Below are 12,462 nucleotides of genomic sequence, written 5' to 3' on the forward strand. Positions count from 1 at the left end.
GACAACTGCAATAAAGTGAATATCTCAATAAAGTCAGTCACACAATTATTTTAGTTTCCCAGTGCATATAAAAGTTATATTTATACTATACTGTAGTCTGTTAAGTATGCAATGGTAGTATGTCTAAAAAAAAATGTACATACCTTAATTAAAAATATTTTGTTGCTAAAAATACTATCATTTGAGCCTTCAGAAAGTTATACTTTTTTTTTGCTGGTAGAGGGCCTTGCCTCAATGTTCATAGTTGCTGAGATCAAGGTGGTGGTTGCTGAAGGTTGAGGTGGCTGTGACAATTTCTTAAAATAAGACAACAATAGTTTGCTAAGTTGATTAGCTCTTCCTTTCATTTGAGCACTTAGAGGCCACTGTAGGGTTATTAATAGGCCTAATTTCATTATTGTTGTGTCTCAGGGAATAGAAAGGCCCAAGAAGAGGAAGAAAGATGAAGGAATGACCAGTAGGTGGAGCAGTCAGAACACATACTACATTTATTGATTATGTTTGCCATCTTATATGGGCAGTTTGTGGTAGTCCAAAATAATTACAATAGTAGCATCAAAGATCACTGATCACTGATCATAGGTAACCATAACAGGTGTAATAATAATGATGAAGAAAGCTTAAAATATTGTGAGAATTACCAAAATGTGACACAGAGGCATGCTGTTGGAAAAATGTCACGATAGATTAGCTCGATGCAAGGTTGCCACAAATATTCAATTGTAAAAAACAAAATATTTGTGAAGCACAATAAAGTGAAGCACAATAAAACATGGTGTGCCTGTAATGTTTTCAGGGATTGATGAAATATACCCAGTATGTTTTTGAGGTGGTGAGTGCTCAGTTTATAACAGAACTTCATCTCTTTTGTTGGGGTTGCAGTGTCTGCATGACAATTAATGTAAACCAGGGGCACTGGGGAACCTATGTGAGTTTTCATGCTTATTGTGTCATGACCAATGTAAGATTACTTCTGTGTATGGCCTCCAGTCTTCTTCAATCTACCCTCTTCTTGGGGAGTCTTAGTTCCACACCTAGTCCTTTATGGGTTCAGGCAGCTTCCAGGTAGCATGTGAGTGGTGCATTGTTTTTGTCCGCTTCCTTGTGTCTGGGGCCTTAGATTCTTCAGAAGGGGCTGATGGAATCTTTCTCATATACTGCTGATGGGACTTCAGCATTCTCTACCTCTTTATTATGTTGTTTATCTACTTCTCATAGTACCCCAGCCCATATCTAGTCAAGTGACATTTATTTCTTAGTTAAACCTCTTTGGCCCATCTGCTGCTAAAGTCTTTTCTGACTTCTGTTGTATGGGTCTTAATTTGGAGTGGTTTAGATTTTGAATCTCAGCCAACTTAGCAATTGTTTTCAGAAGGTCGTAGACTGATGCCCATACCAGAGGTCCTAAAACAGCTTACAGGGGCTAACTTTAAAAGTTTGTTCTTCGTTTTAGCTGTAACAGGCTCTGCATCAGGTCTATGGAACTTAAGGCATATATATAGAAGTTTGCATAGCCGTCTCTCTAGGCCTGGGCTTCCTATACTCTCCTCCAGGAAGTCTGTTCTACTGGCATGCCAGGAGGGTCTGGTCAAGTGTCCTACAGGCATTAATAATCCAATCTAATGAGGAATGATTCCTCTGAATTCCTCTTATGCCACGCAATCGCTATCATATGGCTGAGTGTGTATGATATCCCTCATGTTTTAGTCTTAGACCTTGATTTTTACCTGCTTCATTATTCAAAAACTGAACCATTCACCCAGGAATGGATTCCTTCATTTTTGATGGAATCTGAATAGTAAATCTATTAACTATCTTTGGTTACTAAATCTTAGCTTGCTAAATTGATTAACTCTAAGGCTCATAACGTGTTGTACTGAATATGGTGGTCCTTGATCATTACCCATACTCCTTCACTTTATCTAGCTTTCTAAAAATACTGGTCTAATTTGGTATGATTGTAGGGGGTCTGCATCCTCTGTCTCTGCTTCACTCTTAGATGCTACCTCCCACTTCTCATTTAAATCAATTTCTTCTAGGACTCATGTCTCCATGTCCCAATTCTTAGATGTTACAAGAGTTGTAATGTTAACTTTTGGCATTTGGTGCCCTCTAGCCCTTGTAAAATGACGTGCTAATATAGATAACTACTTTTTGCCTCTTTAAACTCTTTTCAGTCAGATTCAGAAGGATATCTTCAATAATTGGGAGGTGGTAATCCACATATCTCTTTTTAGTTCTTGGTTTTTTTTTTCAAACTCATATACCTGAGCTTCAGTAGCTAATTTTGTTCTGTGACACAACACAAAGCAATTAACAGTGGCCAAACTACTTTGGCAATTGCTGCCCTAACCTCTTTGCCAACCACAGGCAATTTTATCCCAGCTAGCAGGGTACTAAACCCTTATAGAGGTTTAAGAGTGTCTCAGACATTCTAAGTAACTCCACATGAATATAGTACTCATGCTAATAGCACACACGTTTCCATAGATGGCTGTCTGCGGATCTCCCCAGTATTTTCCTACCTTTCCCAGACTATTTCCTGGGAATCCTGTAACTTCACTAATTATTGTGGACCAGAACACTGAAGTGCCCGATTGTATCTGTTTGTAATGTAGGAATTATGAGGAAAGAGGCACACGAAGCCTGAGTGATTGGTCAAAACTTTCTCATGGGATTTATTTACACATGACTCCAGTAGTAGCACCTTGTGACAGATGGCAAGCAGGGAAGCATAAGTTTTTGCAGGGGTTTTATCCTCGAACTATTTATGTGTTTTATTGAAATTGTTTAAGGAGTTGGTTGAGTCAAAGTAAGCTGTGTTGTATCTGAACGATTTACGGGGTAGAATTCTCCTGTTCGTAAATTCTAGCTTGAAAAAACTAGACTACCTATTAAGCATAAATGAACTTGGTGGTGGCTACGACTATTGAAGAACTAAGTTTTACCTTTTAAATGGATGCAGGTGACAGTCAATAAACATTTATTAAACAATTATTATGTGCCAGGCACTGTGCTAAGCCTGGATGACACAAAGAGAGGCAAAAGACAGTTCTTGTCCTCCAGGAGCTCATAATCTAATGGGGGAGACAAAAAGAATACAATTACATACAAACAAATTATATACAGGATAAAGAGGAAATAATTAGAAGAGGTGAGGTACTAGAAATAACAAGAATTGGAAAAAGTGAGATTTTAATTGGGACCAAAAGGAAGTCAGGGAAGCCTGTAGGCAGAGATAAGGTGGGGGTGGAGGGAGAGCATTACAGGTGTGGAAGACAGCCAGATAAAATGCCAAAACTGAGAGATGGAGTATCTTCTTCATAGAGTAGTAAGAAAGGTTCATGTCATTGTATCAAAGCATATATGGTGGGGAGGGAATGTAAGGCATAAGAAAACTGGAAGGATCTAGGAAGTTATGAAGGGCCTTGAATGCCAAAACAGTGGATTTTTTTATTTGATTCTGGAAGTGATAGAGAGCCACTGGAGTGTATTGAGTATGGTGATGACATAGTCAGACTGGCACTTAAGGAATATCACTCTGGCAGCTGAATGGAACATAGATTATAGTGGGGAAATACTTGTGGCAGAGAGACCAACCAGCAGGCTATGGCAATAGTCTGGGTGTGAGATGATGAGGGTTTGTACCTGGGTGGTGGCAATTTTAGAACAGAGAAGGGGGCCTATTTGAGAGATGTTACAAAGGTGAAATCTATGGACTTTGGCAAGATGTTGGATATGGGGAGGGGGTTGAGTAAGAGAAAGTGTGGAGTTGAGGATGACACCTAGGTTGCAAGCCTGGGAGATTGGAAGGATTACTACCTGAGGAGAAATAGGGAAATTTGGAAGTGGGAAGGAATTTTTGGGAAAGATAATAAACTTAGTTTTGAATATGAATATAAAACATTTATTGGATGTCTGGTCTGGAATATCTGAAAGGCAGTTGGAGGTACAAGACTGGAGGTTAGAAGAGAGTTTAGGACTAGATCAGTTGATTTAAGAATCATCAACTGTAGAAGATAATTAAATCCATGGGAGCTAATGAGATCACCAAGTGAAGTAACAGAGAAAGAGAAGAGAAGAGAACCCTGGACAAAACTCTGGGGGGCACTGGTCAGAAGGTGGGATATTCAGCAAAGGAGATAGAGAATGAACAGTCAAATATGTTGGATGAGAACAAGGAGAGACTGGTGTCCCAAAAGCTAGAGAGGATAGAGTATCAAGGAGAATAAGGTGTTTGACAGTGTCAAAAGCTACAAAGAGGTCAAGAATGAAAATGAGAACTGAGGAAAGCCATTGGATTTGGCTGTTAGAAAATCATTGGTAACTTTGGAGAGAGCAGTTTTAGTGGAATGATGAAGTCAGAAGCTGTATTATAGGAAATTAAGAAGAAAATTAAAGGAGAAAAAGTGGAGGGTACCTATTAGAATGCCTTCTCAGGGAATTTGACCTCAAAGGGCAGAAGAGATAGAAGATGATAGGTAGTGGGGATGGATGGATCAAGTGAGGATTTTTTGAACATGGGTGAGACACAGGCATGTTAGTAGGTAGTAGGGAAGCCAGTAGACAGGGAGAGATTGAAGGTAAGTGAGAGATGACAATAATATTTTAGTGACAAAATCCTTGGGCTACCTAGATTTCATTAAATGCATTGTTTTCAAATCATTAAACATTTTATTGAGAACATGCTTGACATTAATTTCTGAGTTAGGTGTTCACAATTTCATATATTACTTCCTAGATAAATCTCTTACTTGAGTTTTCTGAGAAGAAGCACATTTTCTTAATACTTTTTTAAGAGCTGCTGACACATCTTTATTCCTTAGGCTGTATATCATAGGGTTGAGCATAGGGGTAAGAATGGTGTAAAAAGCTGAAACTATTTTGTCTTTTTCTGGTGTGTGAAAGGAGCGGGGCAATACATTAGAATAGAAAGCAGCCCCATAGAAGATACTGACTACTATTATGTGGGAAGAGCAGGTGGCTAAGGCTTTGTGTCTACCTTCAGAAGAATTCATCTGAGTGACGGTAACCAAGATCCGGATATAAGAAAAAGAGATAAGGGATATGGGAATGATGAGCATCAGGACACAACAAGCATACATAAGGGTCTCATATAGGGATGTGTCTGCACATGACAGCTTTAGCACAGCAGGAATCTCGCAGAAAAAGTGGTTGATCTTTCGTGAGCCACAATAAGGAAAAGTCATAGTGACAGGGGTTAACATGAAGCCATCAAGGGAACCACCAATCCAGGACCCCACTACCATAAGCAAGCAGACCCTATGGTTCATTAAGAGAGGATAATGGAGGGGGTTACAAACAGCTACATAGCGATCATAGGCCATGAGACCTAAGAAGAAGGCTTCACTCCCAAACAAAGTCAAGTAAAGGAAGATCTGAACTGCACAGCCCAAAAAGGAAATGTTCTTTTCCTTGGATAAAAGGTCTGCCAGCATCTTAGGAACAGTGATGCAAATGTAGACAGTGTCCATGATAGAGAGTTGACTGAGCAAAAAGTACATGGGAGTATGAAGCCTGGAGTCCACATTGATAAGGAGAATCATGATCACATTGGCCATTATAGCCACCATGAAGATAGATAAGATGATAGTGAAGATCAAGCCAGGAAATGTGGGATTAGTGAAGAGTCCCAAAAAGATAAAGTCAGTGGAATTCTGATATAGTGTTTCCATTTCCTTGTCAAATTACCTAGAGTTATACGGAGGTAAAGTTGGTTATTTAGTTACCAAGCATCCACAGAGTATATCTCATGAGGACATTACTGGTTATCTAGAGAGGATGGGATACTGAAGAATTAGAATACATTATTTCTTACATGACTTAATGGACATGGGTTGCCCTAAAATTTGCTCTGTAACTATTCCTCACAAGAAGTCCATGGGTGTATACACACACACACACACACACACACACACATGCACACACACTCATATTTAGGTAAAGGAGTAGAAGGAAGAATAGCAATGTTTTATACTCAGGTGAGGAAATTCAGGAATTAGAAGGGTCATATATGCTATAGAAAATTTGGATAAAGATTAAGAAAGTGAGAAATTAAAAAAAATTATTGTGGAAATATACCACACCACATGGAGCCAAATAAGAAATAAACCAAATAAGTCAGACCATAAGAAATGACCATAGATAGCAAGGAAATCTAGATTAATTCTAGTAAGCAACCTAGATTTAGGAAGAGGAGATTTCAAAGGATTCAGAGGGAAGATAAGTAGCATCTCATGGCCCAAAACTCTACAACATAAGTCAGACCAAGAGGGATGTGAATCTTTGAAGAATGAAATTTTGAATACACAAAAAGGATTCCAATAGGGGTTAAAATAGTATTTAACTTAGGAGAATGATGGTAATGTACAGAAAACTCATAAACCAACTTAGTTTTTAAAAAGATAAATATAGTATATTATACCCAGTACAGGAAACAGAGAATGAACACAACACTTTGGCAGCATATTGTAGGAATAATATAGCAGGATTGCCAAAGTTCAGAATAACCTGAGGCTAGTGAGGAACGTTAAGGGCTTCAAAAACAGTTTTTGAAAGCTGAATTGAGAAAAAGGAGCATCAAATAAGAGGGATGCTCAGCATTCATGGGAAAATGATAACTGATGACAAAATGAAGGTTGAATGTCTAATTCTTACTTTGCTTCTTTTCTCTGCCAAAGAGAATGAATGCCCTTTTGACTTAAAAAGACAGAATAAAAATGGGTAATCCATAAGATCAGTACAAAGATATCAAGAAAGCAACTACCTGCCCTCACATCACTTGTCCAAAATGGACTTTAGTTTGTGGAAACTGAAATAACTCATGGATTTTATGACTGAGTCACTCAAAGTGATTATTGAAAGACTATGGAGAACAGGGGAAGTACTACAAGACTGAAAAAGGATATATGGTCTCATTTTCAAAATAAAAAAGAGAATTTCATGTGTAAATTATAGACCAGTGAGTTTGACTTTGGTTCTTGGTGAAATCCTAGAATGGTGACTTACTATCTTGAAAAGGAAATAGTGATCACAAAGTGCCATGACTTCAGCAAGGTCATACTAGACTAACCTCATTTCTTTTTCAGACAGTGTTATTATTTTAGTAAATTGGGCAGATGCTATATAGTTTTTTTAACATTTTAGAGAAACATTTGCTAAAATATTTCAATGTATTCTTATCAAAATGTGGTGACATTTGAGCTATACAGTAATCCAATTAGATGACTAGACTTAGAGTTAAGGGGTTGATGTTAATTTGGAAGAAGGGTTTTTAGAAATCTATGATTAGTCCTCTGCTATTTAACAATTTTTTTTTCAGTGACTTGGAAGAAGGCATGGATGACATCATTATTAAGTTTACAGAATGTCAAAAAGCTAAGAGAGATACCTAATACCCTAAATGACAGTCAGAATCTAAAAAGTTCTTGACAGATAAGGACAATGAATAGGATCTTATGAAAGTCAATTTCGACTGATGAATGTAAAGTTTTATGCTCCTTCAAAAGAATGAATTCACAAGTTTAAGAAGGAGGAGATATGGTTTGATTTCAGTTTTTCTGAAAAAATATCTATTGCTTGTCAATAAAAGGTAATGGCCTATAAGTTCTATATGAATCAATAAAGTTATATAGCAGACAGAAATTTATTGTGATCATAGGCTGTCTTAAGGAAGGCATAGCATCTATGAATAAGTAGTTGATTATGGTGCTATGTTGTGTCCTGATAGGATCACATCTGGAATATTGAATTCTCTTCTAAAGGTCACATTTTAGGGAGGTCTTTGATAGGCTATAGATTATTCTGATGGAAATTAGAGGGATGACGGGCATGGGGGACAATTGAAGGAATCTGTAATGTTTATTCTGGAGAAGACTCAGAGAGCACATGATAGCTACCCTCTCTTTTTAGAGTTGTCAAGTAGTGAGTCAGATTATGCTTATTCTCTTTTTGCCCTGAGAGTAGAGTTAGGAGCAATGAGAAGAAAGTGAAAAGTACAATTTAAGCTTGTTAACAGATCCTCTATTTAAGGAGGGTGCCCAGGGCAGCTACCTCATAACTTTCTTATATATTATTAGTGTGGGAAGAAGTACTGATGGACAGCACTGGTTGTGAGGATACATTATTCAAGACCAAATACAGATCCTACTTCCTTTAGCAAGTCTTCAGCCACACCAATCCACACTGATTTCTCACTTCTTGAACTCCTTATATTTTCCCTATAATTAGAATAAGGGAAAATTTTCGTATGCTAGAAATGAGAAGGGTTCTCACCAAACTCTCTAATCTGGACAAAAACATCTGCACACATTTTTGTCTAAATATAGATATAGAAATAGATAGATGTAGATGTAAAGAATTATGTATCTACATATAGAGATATAGATATCTATAGATATAGGGATATATCTATGTAGACTTAGATAAATACCTGACTTACCTGAGATTCAGATTAACTGTTCTTTCTTCTGGACAAAATAGGTAGGTAGACAGATGACGGATGATAGATCTGTATACAGAGTTTTATCTATTGTATTTATATCTATCTATATATCTTCATTTAGATCTATGTATCTATGTATCTATCTATCTGTCTTGTCCAGAAGGAAGAACAGTTAATCTGCAATCCAGATCAGCAGTAGCTGAATGAATATCTGCTCCTTCTGGCACACTCAAAATGAAGTAATGAATCTTAGAAGCAACATACCTATATTTGGATATTGTACTATCTGGATCTAACCACAACCTAGGTCTCTATCATAAGGCAGCAGAGTCTAAATCCCAACTGTACAAAACTAAAAAGAGGGGGGAAATGGTTTAAGTAATATTGCCTGAATGTGGGTCAATGTTCAACCCAAAGCTTTTCTCTAATATTGGATAGCTGTCATCATTGTCTGATTCCCACAGGAGTAATCTCTCTAGTTAGCAATTAATATGAAATTAATCAGTTCACTTTGCACATTATAACAAAGCTTAGTTAAACCCTCAATATTTTATTTTTATATCCCATCAATGAAATAGTTATTTGATTAAGAGTACATTCTTGTCCTAGATTTGTTTCTATTTCATCACAAAGATTTTCAGAAAACTATTGCTTCCTCCTTAATTAGGACATGAATAGAGAAATGGAGCCAGAAAGGATGATAACCTTTTCTGAGAGAGAATGCAAGAATAGGATCATCAAGGGCCTCTGAGTTTGCATCATACTTCTTACAGTTGAACAAAAGAAAATAAATTTTCTCCTATATTGATGTTTAAATAATTTGTGTTTCTCCTTCTGTGAATGAAGAAATTACATGCATTAAACCAGAGTGGAAATATCTCTATTTTTTTAAATCTCTGTGACAGAGCTATATTCACCCACACTTGGCTTAACCCTTGCTTTATGTAATATATAGAGGGCAGTAAGATGTAACTAATTAATTAATCAACCTCAGAGAGTGTGGTTTATAATGTGGCCAACAACTCACTGATGAAACCAGAGTGTATATTCCAGTTTTTCCCAATGCCTTCAATTTCCCTATCTGATCATTAAAGGGTGTTTCGACTATAATTTCAGCAACCTCCTCCACCAAGCTAATGGATTGTGTCCTTGGTAGCTTCTAGTTGACCTCTCCTCTGATCACATTTAGATATAACTTGTCTGCTCTGTCTCTAGGTTTCACAAGATCATTCCAGGATTTCTTTTGTTCATCTCAGGTTGCAGAAGCTTTAGAGGAGGAAGCTGAAGAGGGAGCAGGTATTTGTCCTAAAAGGAATTACTATATGGATATATATATATATATATATGGTCAGTGGAGATCCAGTAAGGCTCATTGGAAAAAGATGAGTAGAGGTGGTTGGTGACCTCCTGAGATGACTATGTGTTGACCTAATAAGAATGATTGCTGTCTTCTAGTGGCATATGTCCAAGAACAATATAGAAAACCACTTATGATTTGTTAGACCATATGACTATATCTACTATATATCTACTTCTGATGATTCATATGAGCAAAACAAAAAATAAAGAGCTATTGCAAAAAAAAATTAGTTCTTGGACAGGAAACTAAAGGACTTAGAAGATCAGTTGATATTTTCAGAGTAGCTTTACATTAAAGTTAAGGGCTTCAGAAGATAGAGCTGAGAAATTAAGATTTGATTAAAAAAAAAGATAGTATCTGAGGACGGGATTTGAATTTCTGAGCTACCACTCAAAAATTCAGGAATCAGTAACTCCTGGTGAGATCCAGGGTAAAACTAACAAGGGTTGATAAGAATATATTTGGCTTACAAATCCAATCAAAAGGTTTCTAAACTTGGAAGGACAAGAAAGATGGTGAGTTGACATAGAATTGATACTTTTTGCACATGACATTGTATTTGTTGCAGCAAACTCTGAAACACTGAGCAACTGTTGGAAGAGACCTCTAACCACTCCAAAGAATTTGGCCTAATGATGTGTGTGTGTATATATAATATGTACATTTATATGTGTGAGAGGTAAGAAATTATTTTATTTCCCTATAAGGAAATTGAGAGAAAAGGTAGCTCTAGGCCAGAGGTTCTAGAATGGCTAAAAGTGGATAAAACTGGTTGTTTGGTTAAAGATGCTGGAAGTAGGACAAAGGCTAAGCTTCTCTTAGAGTGTGCATGGGTGATTGGCTCATTAATATTCTCCACCCAGAGGGGAGTAATACCACAAAACTAGGCACATTTCACACATTAACAGGAGGAGAGACATGTTAAGGAGTAATATGAAGTGGGAGTATCAGGAAGATTGTAACCTGGAAGAGCAGGGACCCATCCCAGCTCTGAAGGGAGGGACAAGAAGGAATTAACTGCATAAAAGGCTTGCTCTGGCCTCCGTTATATTTGTATGTGTCCTTTTAGGGTACCATACACACCTGCCTCTTGCAAGAAGCATAAATAAATGTCTCCTTTGCTCACTTCAGTTTGTTTTGTTTCTTAAGGGAGGACAGAACTCTGTGTGGTATATTTCTATGGGAGCAGTGAGTTGTGGCTACACGCTTGGGCTAAACTCCTAACCCTACCAAGGAGTGACTGAACCCCATTTTTCACATATATGTATATATGTATATATACATACACGCATATCACCAGGAAGATAAAAATTCTATTGTCTAGGTTATTAAGGTGGGGGTCTGCTTCCAGTGTGGAGAACGTACTGTCCCAAGTTTCAGGGGTTTTGTGCAGCTATTTTTAGAGATACTTCTAGGGACCTGTAAGTTTTCAGTTCTTCTAAGGTGCTATGGTCAGGGTGTTTACTCCTTTCCTGGTCTGTGGTCTGGTCTATGAGTGACCACAAGCATTCATTTCTGTCTGGGAACGATGAGTAGGATTTCCTCTCCACTAACACTACAAGCTCCATCATGCCAACACTCCTCCTCACTCCAGGACAGCCAACCTGAACTGTGACCCAGATCCAAGTATGGGCAAAGCAAGAGAATCCTGTACCACCAAAGAGATCCCTGCAATCCCCCTCTGATTACCCACTCTATTCCCCCTCACTGTGTGTACCAGATGCTTGGGAGGCAGCCTCTGCCCTGGGGTGGTGCAACCCTCTTCTGTCTCACCACAGACACAGACTTTTCCTACTGACTTTCTAATTGTCTTTGGTGTTAATGGTTTGAGAAGTCTGGAAACTGCCACAACTGCCTGTGATTTAGTTCTCTGAGGCCTGCTCTAGGTTCGCTGAGGCCTGTATGCCCACGCCAAATTGCGCTCGTCTCTTGTCCAGCGTGATATACCTTATCGATCAACCATCCAGGCTGTCTTAGGCTGTAAATTTGTTTCACTCTATCTTTTTGTGGGTTCTGCTGCTTTAGAATTTGTTTAGAGCCATTTTTTTTTATAGATATTTGGAGGGATTTGGGGGAAACTTCAAGGAAGTCACTGCTTTTACTCTGCCATCTTGGCTCCACCCCTCTATTGTCTAGATTATAACATGAATTTGGGTGACAAACTTATAGAACACATCCATGTGCATATCTAGGACAAATAGACCACAAGTTGGACTTGGAGTTGAACAGGAAAAGGAGGGAATTTGAAACTGATTCCAGTCCTGGTGCTTTATCCACTGTACCACCTAGCTGCCCCTAAAACAAAACAAAACAAAAAAAGTAAGACAGTTTCTATTTTTGTTGCTGTTCAGTTTGTGACCCAATTTGGGTTTTTCTTAGCAAAGATATTGGAGTGGTTTGCATTTCCTTCTCTAGCTCATTTTACAGATGAGGAAAAGGAGGGAAACAGGGTTAAGTGACTTGCCCAACAAGTTTCTGAGGCTGCATTTGAATTCATAACTCCAGTCCTACCATTCTATCCACTGTGCCATCTAGCTGACCCTCATATAATTATAGAGGGGAGAAAATGGAACTTTAATGAAATAGAAGACTTCCAAGCACTTTTTATGAAAAGATTATAAGTAAGTAGAAAATTTAA

The 12,462-nt window shown here is 37.9% G+C and overlaps 1 protein-coding gene across 1 annotated transcript; it reads right to left on the bottom strand.

Moving 5' to 3' along the window:
• Positions 1 to 4,730: 4,730 nt before the first annotated feature.
• Positions 4,731 to 5,696, bottom strand: LOC114029168 (olfactory receptor 2T2-like). Its single transcript, XM_027843527.1, has one exon. The coding sequence runs from the start codon at positions 5,694 to 5,696 to the stop codon at positions 4,731 to 4,733; it is 966 nt and encodes a 321-aa protein (XP_027699328.1).
• Between the last annotated feature and the right edge of the window lie 6,766 nt (positions 5,697 to 12,462).

The sequence above is a fragment of the Vombatus ursinus genome, unplaced genomic scaffold (genome assembly GCF_900497805.2).
Source record: "Vombatus ursinus unplaced genomic scaffold, bare-nosed wombat genome assembly UNPS02014910.1, whole genome shotgun sequence".
In the NCBI taxonomy this organism is placed as follows: domain Eukaryota; kingdom Metazoa; phylum Chordata; class Mammalia; order Diprotodontia; family Vombatidae; genus Vombatus; species Vombatus ursinus.